The 25446-nt window shown below is 35.2% G+C and overlaps 3 protein-coding genes across 3 annotated transcripts; 1 reads left to right on the top strand and 2 right to left on the bottom strand.

Moving 5' to 3' along the window:
- Positions 1-574: 574 nt before the first annotated feature.
- LOC130815695 (uncharacterized) lies at positions 575-2088 on the bottom strand. Its single transcript, XM_057682183.1, has 3 exons — positions 2055-2088; positions 1635-1942; positions 575-673 (listed from the first exon to the last, which is right to left on the bottom strand). The coding sequence occupies exons 1-3, from the start codon at positions 2086-2088 to the stop codon at positions 575-577; spliced, it is 441 nt and encodes a 146-aa protein (XP_057538166.1).
- Positions 2089-8237: 6149 nt separating this feature from the next.
- LOC130815321 (flocculation protein FLO11) lies at positions 8238-13987 on the bottom strand. The gene is made up of 2 exons (XM_057681746.1): positions 12906-13987; positions 8238-8776 (listed from the first exon to the last, which is right to left on the bottom strand). Exons 1-2 carry the CDS (start codon positions 13878-13880, stop codon positions 8618-8620), a joined length of 1134 nt encoding a protein of 377 aa, XP_057537729.1. The 5' UTR covers positions 13881-13987; the 3' UTR covers positions 8238-8617.
- A 1538-nt stretch (positions 13988-15525) lies between these two features.
- Positions 15526-25185, top strand: LOC130815215 (alpha/beta hydrolase domain-containing protein WAV2-like). The gene is made up of 8 exons (XM_057681603.1): positions 15526-15872; positions 18442-18477; positions 18601-18679; positions 18764-18818; positions 18914-19030; positions 21731-21895; positions 23484-23728; positions 24509-25185. Coding segments are annotated over exons 1-8 (936 nt in total). The 5' UTR covers positions 15526-15634; the 3' UTR covers positions 24510-25185.
- The last annotated feature ends 261 nt before the right edge of the window (positions 25186-25446 follow it).

Below are 25446 nucleotides of genomic sequence, written 5' to 3'. Positions count from 1 at the left end.
CACCGAAAATACGGTTCTTGCAAGAACGGGCTCGAGACCGATTCGAATAACCATTACCTATTATCAAGCTATAGGATTTCACAATAATTCAGATATAAATATCCGTTGCCAATTCCCAAAAACAGATATTTTTCAATGTTGAATATTTTATTATAAAACAAAACAAGAATTCACTAAATTTTCTTTTGAAATCACAATCATTACTTAAAATATAAATCAATTCATCATCATTTAAAATACCAATCAATAAAGGGAGAATAATAACCCTAAATTAATCTCAAATACCCAATAAATAACCTTAAACATCCAATTCATTTTATAGTTCCTACTTAATAAATTCCATTTTAGTACCATATCAGGACACATGTAAGTAATTCGGTCATAACTTCCTCATAAGAACTCGTATAGAGGCGATTCAAGTGGCTACGCAACCATGACTCAGAGCTCTACTATTTTTATTCGGATATTAAAACCCAGAAACAATCAGAACGGCCCCGAAAACGGAAAAACAGAAAGCTTATTATTGATTTTCATGACAGCATGTTGGTATTTCACTATTTCGAACATAACTCTCTTATACGAACTCATTTTGGAGCGATTCAAGTGCCCACGCGACTGCGACTTGAGGATCTACAAATCTCATGCAGACACCAGAGCCCCCAAACGACTCTAACTGTCTCAAAAGCAGAAACACAGGTTCGGACAGAACAAAACAGAAACCTCATTGTCGATTTTCATGACAGCCTACTAGTATTTTTGACATAACTCCCTCATACGAACTCATTTTGGGGCGATTCAAGTACCCACGCGACCGCGATTCAAAGCTCTAAAAATATTATGATAGACACTAGAACTCAAAAACAATCAGAACGGCCTCAAAATAGCCAAAACAGAAAGTTCAGTTTCGAAACTGAAATTTCAAAATCCAAAATACCAAGTTTTATACTAGAAATCAAATAACCCAAATAATCAATACTATTCAACACTAGCAAGAACCCAATCACCAATTGAACTCATATACTCCAATTACACTCAAGTTGATGCTTAAATTCTTTAATCAAAATTCAAAATCCAACTTCAAACACCAAAAGAAGATGGAGATGGTGATAGTACTAAATGTGTTCTCCTTCTTCTACAATGGAAAAGCAAACATCAATTTTTCAGATTTTGAGTTTATGCTTTGGAAGAGGATGAATTTTTAGAATTTTACTCTAATTGATAGTGAAGGAGTAAGGGGAAGGGAGTATACAGGTTTATAAATAAGGAGTTAGCTTGATGAATTATAAATTACATGGCAAAATTACGGGTGACTCAACTTCACACTCATACTCATTAAAGTATGAGATGGATAATACACCCATATTTTCCGTCGTATAATTTATTTGGTCCCCACAAATAATAAAACTAATATCTAAAAATCGTAGTAAAATTTTACTTTTAAAATGACAAACTCATTTTACTTATTAAAATAGTAATTTTTAACAAAGATGTTTTTATAACTGTTTCATTCTCCCCTACTTAATAAATTTCGTCCCCAAAATTTACATACTTTTAAAGCAAATGCGGATGTCGAATTCTCATGTCAGATTTTTTTCCCATGTCGCTTCCTCTTCCCCGTGGTGAGTCCACAGTACTTTCACTAAGGGAATTGACTTATTCCTCAACTCTTTGACCCGCTGATCAAGAATCTTTAATGGTTTTTCCTCATAACTCAGAGTTTCATCAACTTGCAGTGGTTCGTAGCTTAGGATGTGCGAAGGATCATATACATACTTGCGCAGTTGAGAAACATGAAAGACATTATGTACCCCATCCAACTCTGGCGGCAATGCCAATTCATAAGTCACTTCTCCAATTCTTCGCAAGATTTCAAATGGCCCTATAAATTTTGGACTTAGTTTTCCTTTTACTCCAAATCGTTTCACACCCTTCATTGGAGAAACTTTTAAGAAAACTTTATAACCGACTTCAAATTCTAGCTTCCTCTTGTGGTTGTCATTGTAGCTCTTCTAACGATCTTGAGCTCTCTTCATCAAACCTCTAATGACTTTTACCTGATCCACTGTTTCTTGAATCAAATCCGGTCATGTAGGAATATTGGTGTCTAAGTATTCCCAACACAAAGGAGTTCTACACTTGCTCCCATACAAAGCTTCAAATGGTGCCATCCTGATACTCGAATGAAAACTATTATTGTAGGAGAACTCCACCAAAGCTAATCTTGATTCCCAATCAGTTCCGAACTCCAGTACACAAGATCACAACAAATCTTCTAAGGTTTGAATAATTCTCTCTATTTGGCCATCAGTAGCCGGATGAAAAGCAGTACTCAAACTCAACTTTGTTTCGAAAGCTTCTTGTAATTCTTTCCAAAAATGTGATAAGAATTTAGAATCCCTATCAAAAATGATAGTTCTAGGCACCCCATGTAATTTGACTATCTCTCGAACATAGATTTCAGCTAATTTTTTCACCGACCAAGTTGTTTTTACAGCAATAAACCGACTAGTCTTCGTTAATCGATCGACTATAACCCAAATGGAGTCATTACCCCTTCTTGATCTCGGCAAACCAACCACAAATTAAAATCCATTGAAATGGAATCCCACTTCCAATCAGGTATATCTAATGGTTGCGTCAACCCAGCTTCTTTCTTTCTCTCTGACTTGATATCTTTTGACATACCAGACATCTTGACACAAATGCAGCTACATCTTTCTTTAACCCTTTCCACCAAAACAACTTTTTGACTTCGCTAACCATCTTATCGCGGCCCGGATGTACTGAGTAAGAACTAGCATGAGCTTCGTGAAGAATTTCATTCCTTAATTCAACATCCACGAGAACACATAGCCTTTTCTTGAACTTCAATCCTTGATTTTCATCATACTGAAATTCATTGGTCGATCCCTCTCTAGCCCCCAACATCAATTCTACCAAGTATGGGTCTTCAAGCTGCTTCATCACAATTCTATCAAACAAAGTAGGTCTCATAGATATCGCATTGATTGTTCCCTGAACTTATTCTGAAGTCACCAATTCAATACCCATCTTCTGAAGTTCTAACCATAACTCTCTCGGCAAACTTCTCATGGAATGTAATCCGCCATGAGGTCTTCGACTTAAGGCATCTGCAACTTTATTCGCTTTACCAGGATGATAAAGGATCTCGGTTCCATAATCTTTAATGAGCTCAAGCCACCGTCTTTGTCTGATATTCAGTTCCTTCTGAGTGAATATGTATTTCAGACTCTTATGATCTGTGAAAATCTTAAACGGAGTCCCAAATAGATAATGGCGCCATAGTTTTAAAGCAAATAATACATCAGCCAATTCTAAATCATGAACTGGGTAGTTCCTCTCATGAATCTTCAATTGTCTACTTGCATAAGCTATTACCTTGCCCTTCTGCATTAAAACACACCCTAAACCTTCCTTGGAGGCATCATAGAAAATCTCAAACTCATTCTTTCTATCTGGTAGGGCTAACACTGGAGTGCTTGTCAACCGTTTCTTCAATTCCAAGAATGCCGCATCACATTTAGAGGTCCACTCGAATGTCTTGTCTTTACACACCAGTTGTGTGATTGGTCGGGCTATACTGGCGAAGTTTTCTACAAACTTTTTGTAATAACTCGCTAGACCCATAAAACTTTGAACTTCATGTACATTTTTAGGTGCAGGCCACTCTATGATAGCTTTCACCTTTTCTGGATCAACAGAAATTTCTTTTTTCGAGACTACATGACCCAAGAATGAGACCTGATCAACAGACATTCCTTCTTTCACCTTTGAATAAAGCGCTGTAAGGCGACACCTCCAGGCCCCAAAAATCGAGCGCATCAGCTCAGGAAAAGTGACCCTGTTCTCCAAACCCCAGGAGGAGAGTCCCCGTCTCGAAAGCCGACCTCTTTTAGTCCTCCCTCTGCTCCTCCTTCCAAATGACTTGCCTCCAGTGCTTCAACGTCTAGTTTCTTCATTTTGTATTTTGTATTGTAGAACATGATTTTTGTCTGGCTATGTACATCCATTTTTGTAAACTTGTATATTACAATTAATGAGAAGTTGATTCAGATTTTTGGTCTCTGTTTTACTGTTTTTATTAACTTCTTCATAATTCCCCTTCTGTTCTTTTGTTTATGTTGTTGTATCTTTGCAGACAATATTTTTCTAATGCCAATGTATCCCCCCTAGCTCATATGCTTTAGGTTTTATTCTAAAGCTTTACTGTCTCCTTGAGGAGGTATAATCTTGACATACTGCCTGAAATTCGCGTAGTTACAATTTGGACAAATTGAGCTAGCATGTGATTTCCTATTTCATACCTTTTTTGACTTGTAAAATTATTAGTTATTTTAGAAGTGTAAGGTGTTGGGAATTATTTTTTATCTGTTTGGGATCTGGAAAAGCCTCTCCAGGGTATAAAAGATCTGTCCTGAAGGGTGTTGACCCAAGGATTGTTAGCCTTTACTGTTTGGATTCTGAGACATTCTCTTCAAGGTATTAAGAATAACCTTCCTGTAGAGATGCTTGATCCGAGGATGGCGAGAACCTGTTTGGGGCAAGGAACTGTCTTATCAGGGCATTAGGTAGCTTTCCTGTTAAGTGTTTGCTCCAAAAAAAATGAGCCAGAATTACTTTGAACTTTTGGTGTTGAACTGATCTGATGACAATCAGGACCTTAGTGTCATTCTTAACTGAAAAGCTTTTACTTTCAAGGTTAAGGTAATAGGTTTCATTAACTTGGATCTCCTGTTGCACAACACCCTGGACTTTTATCCTTAGATTCTCAGGGTTGAGATGGATCAATAATATTAAACATGTTAGAAATCAGCTTGATTCATTGAAAGATTACATTCATTACAAAACGAAAATCTAGATTACAATAGAGGCACACATAGTATTTCTTTAAGACCCTAGAGTTCCAATTGTGCCTGAATTCTTCTTGTCCAGGCTTTTTCAGCTTATAAGCCCCATGACCTAAGACTTGAGTTACAACATAAGGACCTTCCTATGTTTCAGAGAGTTTTCTATGGTCTCGAATCTAGGCAGCTTGGGCATATCTCAGGACCAGATCTCTTACTTAAAAGGTTCTTTCTCTAACTTTCCTGTTGTAGCCTGGCCACCCTGTTTTGGTAGGCTTCCATTTTCAGAGCAGCTTTTTCTTGTGTTTCTTCAATAAGTTCTAGGTCAAGCAGCCTTAACTCTAGATTTTCAGCTTCTTCATAACATTGAGTACGCAAGGTTCGCACGCCAATTTCTACAGGAAGCAGGGCCTCTGTACCGTATACCAGTTTGAAAGGGGTCTATCCCGTGGTCTCCTTGGGAGTAATTCTGAGTGACCATAGCACATCATATAGGACCTTAGACCACCTACCCTTTGCTTCATCGAGTTTTTTCTTTAACCCATTCAGAATCTGGTTGTTAGCTGCTTCTGCCTGGCCATTGCATTGGGGGTTGCAAACTGATGAGTACGCAACATTGATCTTGAAGTCACTGAGGTATTCTCTTAAGGCGTTACAGTCAAACTGTAATCCATTATCCGTTGTCAGGACAATGGGTTCCAAAGCTGGTGGTGATGTGTTGCCATATGAGTTTCTCAACTTTTCTGGAATTGATCGTAGCTAGAGGTTCTGCCTCCACCAACTTAGTAAAATAATCCACACCCACTATGAGAAAGTTAACCCCTCTTGGAGCTACAAGAAATGGCCCTAAGAGGTCTAGGCCCCATTGAGCAAAAGGAATTGGGTTATGGATGAATTTTAGCTCATTAGAAGGTGTGTTGATGCTAAGGCCAAATTTTTTAAGCATTTTTCACATTTTTCCACCACATTTTTTGCATCTAAAAGGGCGTTTACCCTGCCCTAAAAGCTCTGTGGGCCAGAGATTTTGCACCTTTGTGATGACCACAGACTCCTTCATGAATCTCCCTTAATATGTACTCTGCCTCCTCAGAGGAAACACATTTTAGAAGGGGACCGCTCTCGGCTATCTTGTACAACTCATCATTGATGATTGTGAACTGTGTTGCCAGGTTTTTGATCTTTTTTGCCCTAGTGGGATCTTCAGGCAGCGCACCCTCTTCCTTGTATCTCAGTATCTCTTCCATCCATAACGGTAGGATCAGTCTACTAATTGCAAAGACTGAAGTTGCATCTTCATGAATCTCGCTTTGGGGCTTTACCTCCACAAGGACATATCTCTTCATCTCATGCTGACTGGCGCTTCCTAACTTAGAAAGTGCATCAGCCTGCTCATTTTGTGACCTGGGAAGTCTCTCCACTTTGAAGCCTTCAAAGAGTGCAATCCGGCTTTTGATTTTTGCCAGGTATTTCTGCATTGAAGGTTCTCTGGCTTCATATTCTCCCAGGATCCGATTGACTACTAACTGAGAATCCATTCTTAATCTGACATTTTTGGCTTCTAAAGCTTTGCAGAGTTGCAGGCCTGCAATTGCTGCTTCATACTTAGCTTCATTATTTGTAGCTCTAAATTGAAATTTCAGGGCCTATTCTTTGGTGTTTCCTTTTGGAGAGATTAGAACGACTCTAGCCCCTGCCCCCACATTCCTTGAGGAGCCATTTGTGAGCAGCTGCCAAATTCGAGTATCTTTTTTCAATTCAGGGTTGTGGGTGCACTCTACAAATATGTCTGCTAAGGCTTGTCCTTTAATAGCAGTTCTTACCTGATACTTTATCCCGTACCCATTCAATTCAATGGACCATTTGGCTAATCTGTCTGACCTCTCTATCTTGTCCAGGGATTTTTCCAGTGGTAGATCAGTTAATACAATCACTTTGTGGGCATCAAAGTAAGGTTTGAGTTTTCTCGCAGCCACCACAACAGCATAGGCTATTTTCTTGATCAGGGAATATCGAATTTCAGTATCTAGCAAGATCCTGCTCACGAAATATATCGATTATTACACATTTCCCTCTTCTCTAACTATTGCAGCACTTATAGTTGTTTGACTGGCCGCAGCATATAGGTACAACGTCTCTCTTGTAACAGGTATTTTATATTTTATTTTATTTTTTCTATATATAAGCTATGTGTCAACTTAAACTCAAAAACCTTTAATAGGATTTAACACCCCCATAAATTTTTCCTTATACTCTTTGATAAAAGTTTAATTCCTTCTTTTATATAGATTTCTTTTATCGCTTAATTTAATTCTACAAAGATATCATGTTAAGAGAGTCTCAACATATTTGATTAGTAAGGTACGAAGGGAGAAATTAAAAGTTACACAAATATATTTGATATCATCATCATTTATCGCAACAAATAGGGCAAGTTAAGCTTCATTGGCATTAAGCCTAAAATTAACCTAAATAGATCAAGGCTTTGGATGAGCATATTAATAAATGAAGATATGCCATCTTTGCAATAACATATTATCTACAGAGCATAAATAATTTTGTTTTTTTTTTTTTTTGCAAAGAGGATTAAATTGAAATTTAGAGGTAGAGCTAACAAAGTCTAAGGCCCATTTTAGCAAGAATCTTACCACCATGTGTTACAATTTATCATGGGTGTAGTATTTCGGATTTTTTTTAAGAAAAAAACTATACTCTCTACAATTCAAAATAATGTCTCATTTAATTTTTTGATATTGTTCATCGTTTATTTTTAATCTATTCAAATATAGTCAAATGGAATCTTGTATGATTCTTCTCAATGTAAATTTTATTCATACCAAATTTTGGTAATTTTTAAGTATGCACAATTAGAAATATTTAAGATTAGTTCATTAGATAGATTGTAAAAACTAAATAAGACAATTGATGTGAATTGGAGGGAATACCAAAAAAAGCAAAGATTCAACCAAGAGGGAAGGAAGGAAGATGAACATCTAAGATGGACTCCTTCCAATGCCCTAATGAAAAAAGAATAAGATACAAAACCATAGGGAGGATCGGAGGGAGACAAAAATCTAGAATAAATCTCCTCCCAGGCTCAAAACGAATTCAAATTTAAACTACAGTCATTGAAACAAATGGCAAACAATAAAAATAAAAGTATTATCATAAATTCTTGTGAGTGATAGTCTTTTTGAAATATCATCTCTAATTGAGCCGGTCCATTATACATTTTCTAAAATTTTATAAGTAGAGTACGCATTAAAAATAATGTAAATAGGCATTTAAGATATTGAAAGTAAGAATTAAGGAGAATATAAGTAGGCATTAATCTTTAATGTACTGGACTTCAAAATACGTTTCTCAAAAATACGGTTTCTCAAGAGACTAGCTGCTGTATTAAAACGACTTGACAAAAGCCAAAAAACTTAAGTCAAGTTAGTGAAGTTGTAACAAGAGGTTCCGTCTAACAACTTCATGTAAATTCATTTTCAATTTACAGAAAATAAAATTAGAAGAATTACATAAAAGTAAAACCAAGATATTTTACAGTACAGGAACAGAAAACATAAGATGTTCCTAAGAATCTCGAAAGAACTCGTATCAATACACCACGAAACTGGAAAATAATTCATCAACATTCCGGTTTCACAAAACCAACTTGTAATCACAAAGAGCAGCAAGGATCATCTCCAAAAGTAAACAGCTCCAGTACCATGCTTGATGCGCTTTGCTATATAACAAATACTACATATTCACCATCCGTATTTCGCTTGTGTTTCAGCTTTCGTGAGAAATCCTTTAGCACGTCGTTCTTGAAGTTCCATTTCCTTTTGCCTCATATCGAAGTACAATGAACCAATTTGATGCTTTCGTTTGTGCAGCTTTGAAGGTTTCCCTTTATTTGAAACCGGCTACAGACATAATTAAAAGAATTTTAGCAGCTAATCACGTGATAAATTGAACACTAACAGGAACATCAACAGGAAAACACAATGATGCAAAATGGGAGATAATTCGGAAATCTTAGGGTCTTTGCACCCTTGTATCCCGTTTGATTATTTGGGTAATACAAAAAAAAATTGCAAAAAAAAAAAATGGAATCTTTAACATAGAACCACCCAGGTGCATTTCGTGTGTAAGGAGCATCTTTAAACAACACTTTCAAGAGAGAAAACAGTCATCCCAGAAACATAATCACGGATTCAGTTCCAAGAAATTGCTAGGTAAATTGTCTATGCTCCAATCTCTATTCCCACGCTCTGTATATGTAACAGATCAGCCTCGACCTGTTACCGAAACCAGATAGTATGGACACTTCGAGTCTGCCCAATGACTCCCAAAAGACACTTCCTTAATTAATCACAATTCAAAAGCTTATTATTTATTACAAAGGTGGCTCTATATATAGCCTAAGCCCCAAAAGACAACTAAAAATAATAACTATTCTAATTAACAAAATACAAAGACTAATTTATATGAAAATAATAACTATTCTAATTAACAAAATACAAAGACTAATTTATATGAAATGTCGATAATGCCCTTGGACCCCTTTGACCCAATTCAACACAGTATACTAATTACCAAACACCTATGCTATGGAAACCTCTGATCCAAACTTGGTCTTTCAAAATGTTTCAGCTAGAGATGGGTGCAAAATGAATGATCAACACTATGAAAGCTATACCAGCAAAATGAAAAGTGATACTGATACCTTCTGATAGTACAAGAATAATCAGAACAAATTTCTACTAAAATTGGTCTATTAACTTCATGACTCCAACAACAACATGCCATCTTCCGCATAGGTGAGGCTTGAGAGGATCGGATGTACGCAACTTGCAATAACAAAGAGGTTGTTTCCAATTGACTCTTGATTGCAAACCTCTTTTGCAATTTCACATAACTAAGGGAAATTATTGAATATGAGCTATTAAATTTTGGAATCTTGCAATCTCGTTGGGCATGACACTCAAAGATTAGAAGTGGTTAAATTTTGAAATGAAGGGAAGTGATAGGCATCACTCGTTTATTATTCACATGTGATTCGATTGCATTACTCCCAATAATCTCTAACCTGCATTTTACCTCTCTCTGCTAACCGGTGATGCAGTAGCAAAGGGGATGTGAATGACGTACAACCAAATATCAGGTAAAAACATTAAATATCCTTAAACAAAATGAGTGATTTATTCCTTCACAACACGGTACGATCAAAGGTCAATACAATACAATGCAGCCTTGTTTTTGAAATACAATTAGGCTCCTTTAAGAGTTACGAGACAAGAAAGAGCTTGAGATTAATAACAAACTCTCCATAAAAACCCCATCTTTATTATGTATAGAGTATTAGTGTAAAGAAGTAGTTTATTCCAATAAAGCAAGAGTAAGAGTTATACTCATTGTTCAGATGTGCTTAGAGAGAAGTTCAAGCACCAAGGAGCAAGGATTGAATATGTATATACTCAATAGTAGCGAAGGTACAGCCGACAATGTGATCCGTTGTGTTTTTAGCTTTGGCCCCCCTTACTAATTTATGATATATAGTTTAAAGAGTGCAAAAGTATAACAAAAATTACTATAGCTCAATGGATTGAGTAGCAAATTTATAACATAAGGTCAAGATATCAAATCCTAATTTAAACTATACAATTTTAAATAAACTAATAAATTTATATTATAATATCATTACTCTTTATTTTTTATTATTTTACATTTTTCCTTTTAAGTGGGTGTATTTATATTTTTGTTATCTTAATTTTAATTGTATTTTTTTTGGAGACTTACATGGGGAATAATAGAGTTAAAAAACATTTAATTTTTTTCAAAAGTGAAAATTATAGGGAAGGTTCAACTCCATTTGTTTAATATAATTTTTGTTATGATTCATGTTCATTTCTATCTATGTGATATTAATATTCTCATAACTTAACTAGCTTTATATTAGTAAATAATTTACATGTATACCGACTATTTGGCCCCCCTAATTCCAAATCCCGAGTTCGCTCCTGGAAGCCATAGTACCCAACCGACAAACCCCTACAATATGCCCTTCCAAAAACACGCACTTTGGTAGCGAAGATCTTTCATCTCACACCAAAAATTGCAACAACCTAAAATCCTCTCACTTATGTCATATTGTAAGCATAAAAAACCTAAAAACGTCTCCAAGCCAAAAATTACCATTGCAACATCCTTCCACAAACACAAGCAAAGATAGACATTGAGAGAAAGAGGAAATACATCTAATAGAAGACCTACCAACAAGCATAATAGTGATGAAGAATTGAACCTATCCAAATAGCTATAGACACGTGGTGTTCAAAATAAACCATTAAGGAATAATAAAGGCCACAAGTAACTTTGGCAATGTAACTCCAAATGTATATGAAAAGGAAGATGATGAAGGCACTAAAGAAAACAGAAGTTATCAACAAATGATGGAGGTAGTGTCACATGATTCGCCAATCTCCTAACGAATCTAAGCCAGAAAAGGTGAATAATTATCGGCGTTTTGACTTAATTTTGGGTCATTTTAAGCAAATTATGAATTCAAAAAGAAGATTAGGTCACAAACTACGTCACAACTCACACCAAATGGAATTGTGGATAAAGTATCATCATAGCAAAATAATTTGGAGAATTGCCATTCCATTCATCATGATAAATTAAACTTAAATCACTAGTAGCCCGCGTATAATTGCTTTGTTTTCAAAATTTGATTGTCACCTAAATCATACCCGTTGATGCACTCCAAATCTCCTTTAGGCTCAACCTCTGATTCATTTAGTCAAGTTTCCCTTCTGTATATCAATTTGACAAAAATCATATGGACGCAATTTTCTCCATGCTTGGCACTTACAACTCCAAAATTCTGACCACCAAAACAATCTCAAAGTAGAAAAGCCACAGTAGTTTCCTAAAAATAAAAAGGGATAGGCTCTTCAACAACCAAAAGCATTAGCATCCATAAGTTCCATCCACCTCAAAAAAAACTCATTTTAATTCAATAAAATATGCCTTTGTCAGCGACAGTATTAAAAAACTTTATATCAGCTGGAACAATATATTCATGTGTATATTTCCTCTACAACAAAAGGTCTCCAACATGATTTGAAACAATATACCCATATAAAAACTCCATCCTCCAAGATCAACAAAATTGCTACAAAGAGCAAATTTGTCTAAAACCACAACCCACTTAACAAAGCATCGATAATATGTCCATGAAGTATTCTATCCTTGTACCAGCCTTAGAAATATATGAAGGCACCAATTGCATCATAGCATTAAGGGAAAAATCAGATTAAGCCTCCTGGAAAAATCAAATAATTTATCATTCTATTCCTATACCAATTGGCTACCAGTAGTAGATACTAGATAGGTCTCAACCAGTGGCACAAGGTAGAACATAATTCAATCAATTATGCCTAAGACATATAACTTAAGTGTGGCCTGAAATCCTGGGTTTGGGACAAATAAGCATTAAGAAAACTAAAAATCCATATTTAGCTTTGACTGGACGCAAAGCACAAAGGTTAATCAACAACTAAGGATAGACCCACAATGCCAACAAGCTCATGAACAAGATAATACAGAGCTTTGTTACAACACTACAACTGAACAAACTCCAAAAGGTACAAATGGTTTGTACAATAATATAGGTAGCAAGCAATATAATGAAGAGTTCTCAAACCAATCAATTTCTCAATCTAAGGAAAGCATAGCATTAAGCAAATTGATACCTAGCAATAGTGCAAAAACAAGGCCGCATTGTAAAAGTTTTCATATTAACCGAACTGGGATTGGACCATATTTGGGGGCACCATCCTGTCACCGCATCATTGTGTCCGTTACCACAATCACAACCATTGCCACACTTTTACACTGTCTACCTAGCAGGCTATCACAACATACTATGAAAGGAACTTAGAACATATGCAACAATCCAACACTCAAAACATCAAACAAAAATACAAAACAGTCAAATTGCACAACTCCGTTCTTCACTACAAAAAGAGCATGGACAATATAAAATACCTGATAAGAAGGTCCAAAGGCTATTCCGGTAAGCTTTGACTTGTCATCTTTCGGGCGGTTCTTCATCAATTCATCCTGCTTGACCTCAACAATTTCAGGTGGTGGTTGATCCCTCCTTCTCTTCCCACCTAAGCTAGAAAAACCCTCAACTGCCGCCGGTATCAAAGAACCCCCTGAATCTCCAGACGAAGCATTATACCAATTGTTACTACTATCATAATGTCCATAACCTTCATAACTACTACCATATTCACTAGTACTACTTCCATGAGCGTTGTAACCTCCATAACTAGCATACCCTTGGTCCCCTGCAGCACCCACTTCATCATAACAATAAACATTAGTCCCATCTACCAAATTTTCTTGATTACTCTCAACATAAGTACCAAAACCCACTCCATTAGTCACCTCATTATTATCCGAATTCGATGGGGCTGAAGAGGGTACCTCGGTTTCAACAATGGACTTACGACCAGACCCTAATGCAAAGGGAGCGGACCCTAACCCGGAAGCTTTAGGGGTAGGCATGCTTGAAAGAAAGGATTTAACAGAAGTATCATAACTAATTTCTTTTTGTTTGTTTCTCTCTTTCTCTTTTTCTTCTTCTTCATCTTCTTCGTGTTCTTCATCATCTTGATTAAGATTTGAAGAAGGAAGAGGAACAGGAGGACGAAATTGAACAACCCTTTTGGGATTTGGGAGTGGGATAGGGAGATCAGTTGTTGTATCAGATTTAGGAGGAGGGAGATTAGAGAATAAAGAGGAGGATTTTAGAGAAGAATCTTGTTGTTTTGGAAGTTGAGAAGAGGATTTGGGTGGTGGGAGAGAAGGAAATTTGGTAGAAGAAGAAGAAGAAGATTGGGGTTTGGGAAGAGATGAGAAAAGGGAAAGGAATGGTTTAATGGAGGATTGTGGTTGTGGCTTTTGTTCATCATCTTCGTCTGAAGAAGCATAGTTTGCCAGAAGGGAATCCATAGAAACGATTGTTTGGATTAGAGAACGAAATTTTAGGGGAGGAATAACAATTAACACTCAAGATTGAAGAACATGAAGTATGAACAGAACAACAGTCAAGGGCTAAAACAACGACCCATATGTAGGGTTTGTTCACCAAATATAAAATTAAAATATTTGAGTTAAAAAAATTATTTGTGCTAAAAATAAAAACTATAAGCCTTTAAAATAAGTATATACATAAAAATCGTAAATATTATTTCTTTTTAAAATTACTTTTATATATATCCGGTCTAACTCGGATTTTTCTGGATTTAGACAGGATCGGACCGAAAACTCAGAATGAAGAATAAGTAAGACTCTGAGCCCGGACCGAATGCAATTGGTCCGGTCCAGTTTAGGTCCGATCTCAACCGGTTCCAATCCAAATCACCAGTCCAGTCTTATTTTGCACACCCCTAGGCTTAATGCTGATTTGCTGATATTTAAGTCGATTGTTATAAAAAAGTTAATAGCATAAATTAGTAAGTACTTCATTACTTGTTTGTTTATTAAAGAAAAGATGATTTGATTAGCCAGAACTATCGACTAAAAAGTCAATTATTTTAGTCATCTCTTATAAAGATGTTTAGTTAAAATTAATTATTAACAGTTGGTTGATTATTGGAGAAAAAATAGGCCAAATTGACAAAAGCTAATAAAAAAAAATAAGAATATTATGAGTAGGTTTTTATTTTGGCTTAAAAGTCAACAATTTAATTAACTTCAAAATCATTTACAATAACTTATTTTACTGTTTGATCAACCAAAAAGATAAAATGAAAAATAAAAAAATATTTGTCAAATATCTTATAAAGTAATTTTTGAATTTTAGCTTGAAAATTTAAGTCATTTAACAAACACTTTACAAATATTTTACCCAACCAAAAAGACTAAAATAAAAATTCTAACTAAAAAATCATTTTCTAAAAACCCTTATGTTCGACAAGTAAGCAATCATTTAAAATTTTTAGACTATACTTATTATTTTTCATTATAAAGCTAAACACTAAAGTTAATCAATAAACCATTTGCCCATATACCTTGGATCTTCCAAAGTATTGCAATTTCGCCTTTAAGCCCGAAGACTTAAACCTCAATCATCATACTCTACCATTGAATACGACACCACGTCAAAATTCGGTACAAGATTTTCTCTAAGTCTACCTTGTACCCGAGTTAGGGGTGTTCAATAGACTTTAAGGGCCAGGTCGAAAATGGAAGGAGACTGAAAATGGAATTAACTATAAATAAAATGAAACAGATTATAAAAGAGCTCAATAAGGGTTAGAAATGGGCCTTGTAAATAGCATAATTAAAATATTATATATTATAAATGACAATGTCAATGAGAATTATTAATATTTTTCAATTTAATTATTATAAATGATAATTTAATTGTTATAAATTGATAAAGTGAGGATTAAAAATAATTTTTATTAACAAAAAAGGTTGAATTGGGCTGGACCGAGCTTTGAAAGCTCGACCCATTTAAAGCCAATATTAAATTTTAAAGGTCCTTATTCAATCCGGCCCATATTTACTAAAACTCGGCCCTAGCGCACAAGATTTAACCAATAACCGTTAGCCAATAGTCAATAACCGTTAGCCAATAGTCAATAACCAATGCTTAGGGGCAAGTAGCCTATGCCAATAGGCAGGATAAAAACACAGGCAAAATCTTCTAAGTGTACAACTTACAAGTTACACTACCATTTCTACAAGAAAAAAGCAAAATGGTGTCGTACGTCTCTGCGTTACTCTATGGAGTTGGAGGAATTGTAGTAGCAGGAATGGGACTATTGGTTGCTTTTCAAGAGCGTCTCGTCTATGTACCAGTATTGCCTGGTCTTACAAAGTCGTACCCAATCACTCCTGCTCGTTTGCGCTTGAATTATGAAGATGTTTGGCTCAAATCTTCTGATGGTGTTAAACTTCATGCTTGGTTCATTAAGCTTTTCCCTGATTGCCCAGGTTCTCTCGCTTTTTCACTAGATTTTGAACTTTATTTTAAAGCGTAATTTGTGTTAATTCCTTGTTATTCTTGTGGTTTTTGGGTTTAATTTTGTTGGGTTTGAGTTGTAGCTTTCTGGGTATTTGCCTATGTTTGTTGTAGCTTTGATGCAATCTGGAAACATTTTTTTTGGGAAGGAATGAATTTTTCTGGGGGAATTTTAGGGTTTGATGTTGGTTTGAGTTGATGAATATGGTGGCTTTTATGGAACATGGTTGGAAATTTGGTGATGGAGTGTTGAGCAGGTTTATCATGGGTCAAAAATAGACTTGTAAAGTTTGTAGTTTTGCCTAGTTACCCCTACTTTTTGAGATGGCACTTCATACTTACCCTGGCTATTGTTTGGGTTTTAGGTTTTACATTTCTTGGTAAACTCATCTTTTTTTTTTTTTTTTTTTTTTTTTTGCCTCTATTGGATAGTTTTTATTTTGGGAATATGGTATAAATTGCCTACAAATTTTGCAGGTGTGAGATATGGTGTGGAATTGAAGCTAACTATTGAAGTAGGGTCTGCTTATTTAATCCCTTTTATAAGTTAAACTAACATGCAAGCTAAAAACTTGTAGACGGACATTTTGTTTTCTTTATTCTTCCATAATTCAAACAAGATATTTGCAAAACATTACTTATGTACTCCTTTTGTCTTGTGGGGTATCCCCAAGAAATCAAGGAAATGGAGAAAAAGAGGTATATGGGTGTAGTTTATGGGGAATTGAGAGAATAGATGGGATATGAAAGTAAATTAAACGTGGATGAAAATTAAAGAAAGAAAGAGGGTGCTTTATGGCCTAATGTAGAAATAGAATAAATTCATGGGTTTGACTAACAAGGAAATTGAACCCCACGGGACAGAAGAAGTTGTGCAAGGAAGATAAATTTCCGGACCACGGATTGTACCAAGGAAAAAGACAAGGTTGTTGTATGAAAATATATGTCAAGGCAATATTATGTAGCGCATCGTTTTGAATGTTTCAGTTTTGTAACTATATGATCATCTAAATCTTGCATGCAGGAAAAGTTAGTTTCTCTTGGATCTAAGTCAATGTGGTTGTCTAGTATATTATAGATCAAACCAAAACTGGTCTGGTGATTAACCATGTGAAAGATTCGACAATAAAATTGGAACAAAATAATCTTCTAGGCATTGCTTGAGAGCATCATACCTTCGTGGAGTTTAAGTTACTCTTGCTCAGTGTAGGCTAATGCTTTAATAAACTACCTGTGCAAAATCTGTTTTGGGAAACGTAAAGTTCTGGAATTTCTTGATTCCTTATGACCTATGAATACTTTGCTATCTAATGAACATTCTCATGCATTTTTATGGCATATGTCACATCTCCTACTCCTTTTCTTTTTACTTCCCCACGTTTCAAATTTTGTTATAGACTTAGTGGCTTAAATTGCTGATAGAGAACAATGATTAAGAATCCCCGGGCAGCTTAGGTGTATTGGTAAAGGTATTTCCCATCCGTTCAATTGTGGTTTATAAACATTTGAGCTTCACACATGATCTTTTGTGGCATGTCCGCTCTAAATAATCCTCTCATGATCATCGTTCCATTGTGCATTAGTGTCCCACAAATTTCTTTCCTCCATGTAGAGTCCCTCCCTTGTTAGTTAATATCTTTTTGTTTGAAGTTGTTTGCTTGTTGCACTATGAAAGAAAATAAAAAACTCAATAAATATGGATAAAGGAAACATTATGTTCGTAGTCCTATTAATATGATTTGCTTAAGAAGTCAGCAACCGGAGTAAAAAAATAGTGGAATGGGGAAAGTTGTAACATTCAATTGGCTTCAAAATTGGATGATGGTTTATGCCTAAAGGCTCCATAGTCGACACCATAAAGATCCCTGAACCCAAGTTTTGTGAAGAGAATTGATTTAGCATAGAGCTTTTATGTACTTTTGGGAATCAATTTTTGTGATTGAGGATGTGGGAGAAGTTGTTGCTTGTTTTTTGTGATTCCATGTGTGAACATGCTCTTTGGTTCTAGTTGAATATTCTCTCCATTTGTTCCTGTTAGTGGGATTCTGTGTATGGCGAAAATTTTAATCTACCTATAGGCAAGATCTTAAAACAATGATTATGTATGTTGACACTAATGTGAACATGATATGGGGATATATTGTGAAACCGAGAACTCCCTGCTCTTAAATGCGTCTTCACACCAACTTTTCACCTGACAAAATAATTGTTTTCTAATTCTCGAGAATGAGTAATATACTACGAATCAGAGTGTTCTCTCTACTTCTTGAAGGATATCATCAGTGCCTCCTTTATTCCACCAACCCTTTTCTGATGCACCTTCACTATATTACCTCCTTTATCTTTGGTTCCTCGAGTAAATTAAGTTTTTTGTTTTTGTCTTCGCATACTTTTTCTCTTCATCGACATGGTAATTTCTGTAATGAATTTGTAAAACTGTGATCTTGGTAAGAGTTTTCTTTTGGTTTTCTTAATTTTTATTTTTATTGTTTTATAATTTATGTCTATAGATAGTGAATTGACGTTTGTTTTGTTCTTCAGGTCCAACTATTCTGTTTTTTCAAGAAAATGCCGGAAGTATCCTTCTTTGATCTCCACTCTCAATCAACTTCAAGTGACAAGTGTAAAAAGTGACAGTGTTTTAAGTTTGTATCACGTTATGCTGTTATTGTTTAAATGCCTTAACGTTCTTTTGTGTAGATATTGCTCATCGACTTGATATGGTTCGGATTATGTTACAAAATTTGCATTGTAATGTTTTCATGCTTTCTTATAGAGGGTATGTGACTGGTTGATAATGTTCAAATCTAATCTTCAGACACTTGCTCTTAGTGGATAAATGTGATGTTATCATAATTTGCAGTTATGGTGCAAGTGATGGCTATCCTTCTCAACATGGAATCACCATGGATGCCCAGGTTTGCTTCTTTGCCTGACAGTTTGTCCTGTTATGGGTGTTAATTGTAGTGTAAAGTTGTGTTACTTGATGAGTGTTTTGTTTTTTTTTATTTAGGCAGCATTGGATCATTTAATACAGAGGACTGATATAGACACATCCCAGATAACTGTTTTTGGAAGATCCTTGGGTGGTGCAGTTGGAGCTGCTCTCACGAAGAACAATCCAGACAAGGTACCATTATATTTTCATCATAAAATGCCTATTTTATTAAACTTCATGCGATATTCTTGTGTTGTAGGACGTTGACAATGGATTTTGGGTGCTTTCTGCTCTGTTTATATCTCAAGTAACTTGGTTGGTTGACTTTTCAGTGTATGTTCTGTAATAGAGTGAGATGTCGGTGCTTGATCCTCTTTTCAACTAATTTTTAAATTTATTTGAGTTTTCAGTTGGACCAAATATAACAAGTTTACTCCCTCCGATTTATAGCTAGTGTCCCATTTGGGATTTGCACAATTTGGGCAAGAAAGGTACCATAATAAAAAGGTGTCCACATCTACAAATTATGAAAAAGTAAAATATGACAAGGAGAAGATGACCACAAAATGTGTCCATATGTAAGGAGGGGACTATAACAAAAAGGTGTCCACATGTGTCAAAACTCGTTACTAAAAATAGAATTAAGACAATTAGGGCGTGTTTGGTATCCATTTTTTGAAGGTCACTAACGAAAACGAATAATGCAATCCGATACATAGTGTTTGTTTTGACTCCAAAGTAATCGTTTTCGTTACTTTTAGATAAGGGAAACCTCTATTTTGCTACCGCTCATAATAGTGCTTTAACAATTCCCTTACTTCCAAACTTGTTTCCCAAAATAATGTTTGCAATTCAGACAGAATGGATTTTGGCAATAGTGCTGTAATAGTGGAGGATTTTGTCAATTCGAATAGAATGGAAGTAAAGAAATTATGTTGCACTATACTCTTCTGTTCATATGTGCTACTTACCCATCATTTTCTCATTCCCTTTGCTCTTTTCATACCAAATAAATAATAACAATAATGCTTACCTTTACTCTTACCTTTATTTATACATTCCCTTTTCATTACATTTTAACTTATCATACCAAATACCCCCTTAGAGTGAACTCACCTATAAGGAAAATGAGATATTTGCTCTGAATTGGAGGAGTATATATTGAAGGTACTCACATATGTTATATAGTTAGAAAATGATTTTTAATAGAGCTATCCATTCAAATGTCACTGTTTCTGATTCACACCTTAGAAAATAGGTGGTATATAATTAGGAACCCAAGTTTGGATTTGGATAATCTAAAATGCCGCACAGATTAATTTTCACTTGCAAACATAGGTCTACTTTATGCTTATTTTGGATACACACATATATGATATATCTGTATAATCTGTGAAAAAGGATTGGAATGGGATATGGTGGTGGAAAAAAAGAGTCTTTTTGTTTGAAGCGATAGTCTATTAAGGAAATAAAGTATTTCTTCAGTTTTGCGGTCCGCCGGTCTAAATCATGTTAGACTCATACTCATCAATTAAAGGAATTCAATGGAGTGTAATATGTCCATTGTCATGCTCCTTCAAGTCCATGATAAGAATCCTTTATGCCATTTTTTCTAATACTAAATAAGTGTTCCAACTTTTCAACATAAAAGTTGAACAATTTTATTTTCATGTAGGAGAACAACCGCTCTTTTGGGTTTAAGACTTTGGCATTAATTTGAATGCTTACTTTCTCATAACAAATAAGTGATCTTATTAAGTGAATTTAATTCTACTTTTGAGGTCATTGATTGGACTTGGATTTTCAAGATTTGTCGTTACTTCTAAGGCACTGGATCACTTTAATGCTATTTAGAGCTTGTTTTCTTCAACTACTTTTAATTATTACTTATTCTATTGAAATAGATTAAACCATATCAAACTTAAATCAGTCCATAAAGATTTCAGATCTTTCTACTTATTCTTATTCCTTATTTCTTATTCCTTATTCTTATTGGATCAGATCAAATAGATCATAATGTTTATCAAAATATGTAGAATTACCTTTAGCAGGATGATCCTTGCTTGATGAAGCATGACCTTTTGTCTTCAAGTTCTTTTGTTTGTTCTTGAACAAGAAGCAATTTCTTTTGTAATGTTCGGATTTTTCGCGCTTCCAACAATCATTGTCACTGGTTTCTTGTAGTATTTGAAATAACTTTTCAAACCTTGAGTTTTATCCGCTTATCTCCGCTAAAAGATGGTTTTCCTTAATGGTTGACAAATTGGGATTATCTCCCTTTAAACTTTCTTGTTCCCTTATATTCACTTTGTTTTGTATTCTTTGGGGGAGTGAGCTTACAACTTGAAAGTGAGCAACACCAAGTGACATGGTTTTTACCATTTTACTGGAAACTATCCCTTTTGATATAATCCTTCAAGACTACTCCTTGATACAAGCTTTCCTATTCTACACTTCATCTTCTGCATTTTATCAGGAAGCGTACTTAGATAATTGCAGTCACTTACTAAGACTGAAGCTAAGGAAGCTATAGAATTACCGTGATTTGATTACCTTCTGCAATCTTCGATTCCAGCATCAAAGAACAACAAAATTATCAAAAACATCAACAATAATCTATTGCAAGTTTGCAACACAATCTGCAATTATATCATGTGAGTAGATCTAGTTAATGGGGCGGGTCGACATCATTTTTATTTACTACAATTATACCAAGCGACTGACGACAATTATATCAAAGCATGGAAATCTGTTGCTAACAAAAATTATAATTTATTCGCCCTGATCTAATACTACTTATGTAGAACTATAAAAATTACCATGTAGTCTTGCTCTAAAAACACAGAAGATGTGATACTGCATATTTGATTTATGTCAATTTGCTTATCCCAGGTTGCAGCCTTGATTCTGGAAAATACATTCACGTCAATTTTAGATATGGCTGGAGTTTTACTTCCATTCTTGAAGTGGGCTATTGGTCGAAGCACTGGGAAAGGTCCTAAAGTCATGAACTTTCTAGTTCGATCCCCATGGAGTACCATTGATGTTATTGGGCAGGTAAAGCTATCTCTGCGATGCTTATATTGACTTTTGTACCTTGCTTGACTATACTCCCTTCTAAAACTATCCCCTGATCCAATGTGTTGGATATATGACAGTACCATTTCGTGATTGTTGAATTACATAGGCATGCAAAATGGGCGGGTGGGTACGATATGCCCTTCCTCATACCCATACCGACCGTCTACCTAGTATCCATAGCGAGTAAAATTTTCATACCCATGCTTGCCCACCAAGATATTTATTTTGATCCATCCCTACTCTATGGTCAACTGGGTATATCCATCATAATTTTACCCACCTTATATTCACTTTATGTACGCGCTATATGTGCCCTATACTATTGTCATATTATTTTCTATAAACTAATATTTCAAATTTATATTTCAGAGTAGATTTTATCGATAGCTAAAAAATAATGTACTTTTATCTTGGCAATACAGGAAACATAGTATCCCTAATTTTTGTCAATAATTTTTAGTAAAAATCTATAACTTATGATGAAGTAAAATATTGTGGATATGAGGTCGAGCGGTGCCCATCACGGGTATTGCCACCTTCTATTCTCTTCATGTACGTATCATATGCGCCCTTTACAATCTTCATTTGTGACAAATTAAATGTATATCTAATTTTATCTAAACCATGCAATTTAATAAGATATGAGGCGTGCGGGTATAGAGTTGGGTGGGTGGGTGGGTGGGTTGAGTGGGTATGGGATGGGTTGGGTGGATATGGGGCTGGTAAAACTTCATACCCACAGGCCACACAGCAGGTTGCTTTTAAAGTCTCGTCAGGATACGCCAATTGACGGCGGTGTGTCTTTCAAAACCAAGCAAAAGAAAGAAGGTTCGGGTTGACTATGCTAGCCCGACAGGAGATTCCTTACCCTGCTATCGACGCATTGGCTCTTTTCCTGACATCAAAGTTATATCTTAATATAGTAATCTTTTTCGGTGCGAATGAATAAGTTGAGGAAGAGTACGTGCGCCTGTCATGATCGGTAGTGGGTAGAAGGGTGGGAGTCAGAGACTACCTCTAACTATTGTTTTCTTGTTTGATAGCCTCCGGGTGGCAATAAGCAACTCCAACACGCGCGTTAGCAAAAGTCGTTGCCCCGGGCAGAGGGCATCTAAATGAAATATGTGAAATAAAGTAGCAGCCTTTCCAGGTCATTTTCTTAGTGGTCTCATTTCTAAAATGGTCCCCAAAACAACTATGCCGCTGAAACTCCTTATTTTCGAAGTTATATTCAACCTACCCACTACCTATGATAAGTTGCACTTTTCATACCCATATCCACCTACCACCCACCAAATTCATGCCTCATGTTCAATGCAAAACCAATAAAATTTTACCCACAATCATCCTTACTTCCTCTATCTCAGTCAATTTGTTACAATATAACTCAAAAGCTCTCATTGAAAATGTAAATGTAGCAAAACGAGTGAGACATGTCATGACCCTTGAAAGCTCGACATCAATCGTCGTTCTTGTTAGCGCAGCATTTTCCCTTTGCCTTATTCATTTTTTCCTTTTCTATAAGTTCTCATATGTAACTAAATTCTTTAATAATTTTCGGCAGATTAAACAACCCATCCTTCTTATCTCTGGATTGAAAGACGAGATCGTTCCTCCAAGTCAGATGAAAATGCTCTATGCCAAGGCAGCTGCACACAACAAACACTGCTCTTTTGTAGAATTCCCCGTTGGCATGCATATGGATACATGGCTTACTGGTGGAGAGCATTATTGGAGAACAATTCAACACTTTATTGAACAGCATGTATCTGGAAAACTACATGATAAGTCTAACTCCAGAAAAAACTGGTAATATATCTTTAGCTCAGTTGCTCCTTTTTAATTGTTTTCCGTCATTTTACTAGCTTTGCATATGCTAAGTCAAAACATTTTAATGGATCTTCTCATGGCGTAAGCCAATGCAAATTAAATCCTTCTTTTTGTTGGGATGGTTCTTCCCACGTCGATAAATTAAAGATAGTGTGCACACTTGATAAGTTCTTGGAGTCCTTCCCATTGCCATATGGTTTTTGGATGATATATATCTCCTTGTCTTATGAAGTGTGTGCACCTCGTTTTTCCCGCTGACATTTACAATAAATCCAGCCTAATTTAACACTTTTTTCCGGGTGAAGACTTTGGAGTGTTTGGCAAACGACAGATAGCTGATAGCAAATTTGAGTGTGATTTTTTGTAATTAAGCTTATTCATAACGAGATGGTTTGATAATTTTGCAAAACACCCTCTATCTCTAGCATTAGACAGGTTTGACCTATCAATCATCTATTTGTACCTAAATAAGCTTAAACTGTCCAACAAGCTATTTTAGGTGTGTCTCATAGTGCAAAATATCGCCCACATCATTATATCATGATCATATTATAACGTTTTTGAGCTTCCCGCAAAAACTAATTTCATTCTTAATTGTAGCTTTTGATCTTGCTACAGTTTATCCAAAAATGTGACAAGGTTTAACAATCTCAATTTTTACATCTAATTGACTTTTTCTAGGTGCTTCTTTTCTTTCTTATTTCCCCTTTAGTTCATGTCTTACTATTCTAATTTGTTATTATTGGTGGATTTTTGCAGATTCTCAATCCAGCTAAGCATTTCCTGCTGTGAATCTGTCGAGTACACGGCTGATTCTTTTTGTAGCCATTGTTGAATCGTCTTAAAGCTTTCCGCAATGGTTTGCTTCTAGTCGAGAATTCTACACTTGGCTATACATTCGTGTTGTCGATATTTAAACTGTTTATGGTAAGAAAACAGTTAGTGTACATATGGAAAGCAGTTATCAGCCTGTGTTATACATGCAGTAGAGGCAAAATATACAGTGTATAGATTCAATCCCTCTAGAATAGATATTATTTCAGAGGGGCTGAGGCCTGAGAGTAGCATGTTTTTTTGTCGGTATTGATAGTTCGACTTTTAAGTATAAACAAATACTATTGATATTGTTAGAGGTTTCATTTGCTTTGTTTCTCTACTAAATCTCGATCCTAAAATGACTAAGAGTTGAGAAGTTAATTTATTTAAAGATTACATCCAACAGGGTTATGGAGGAATATGATGTTAAAAATCTAATATGAAAATTGTCTTGTTTTAGTGGCGATAAGTACCAGTTTTTTCATATAAGTTTCGAGTTTGATTCTCAATGACCACAACCTAACTTGTTACCGATAAAAATAAAACTTATACAAGTTTGATTTTATGTTAATTGTTTTTTCAAAACACAAATTCATAAATGAGACGGTTTCATAGTGAGATTATTTTTATTGGGCTAATTCATGTACATTTATTGTGTTGAAGTGATCACTTATAATTTTAACATGATCAATTAATTATATGAGTTTGTTTCATGATGAGACGGTCTCATTTAAGACGAATTGGTTTTGAAATAGTTGTTTTATTGATCAATTTAGTTTCACTTTTTGAACAAACTACTTTTATATTTCAACTAAATTAAAAATTTTGTATAGACCTTCTCGTTATCAATGTATTTATAAAAAGAGTTTAAATTCAAAAAA

The sequence above is a fragment of the Amaranthus tricolor genome, chromosome 6, assembly GCF_026212465.1.
Source record: "Amaranthus tricolor cultivar Red isolate AtriRed21 chromosome 6, ASM2621246v1, whole genome shotgun sequence".
Classification (NCBI taxonomy): Eukaryota; Viridiplantae; Streptophyta; class Magnoliopsida; order Caryophyllales; family Amaranthaceae; genus Amaranthus; species Amaranthus tricolor.
Note: the sequence above shows the minus strand (reverse complement) of the source record. Positions and strands in the feature narration are given on the sequence as shown.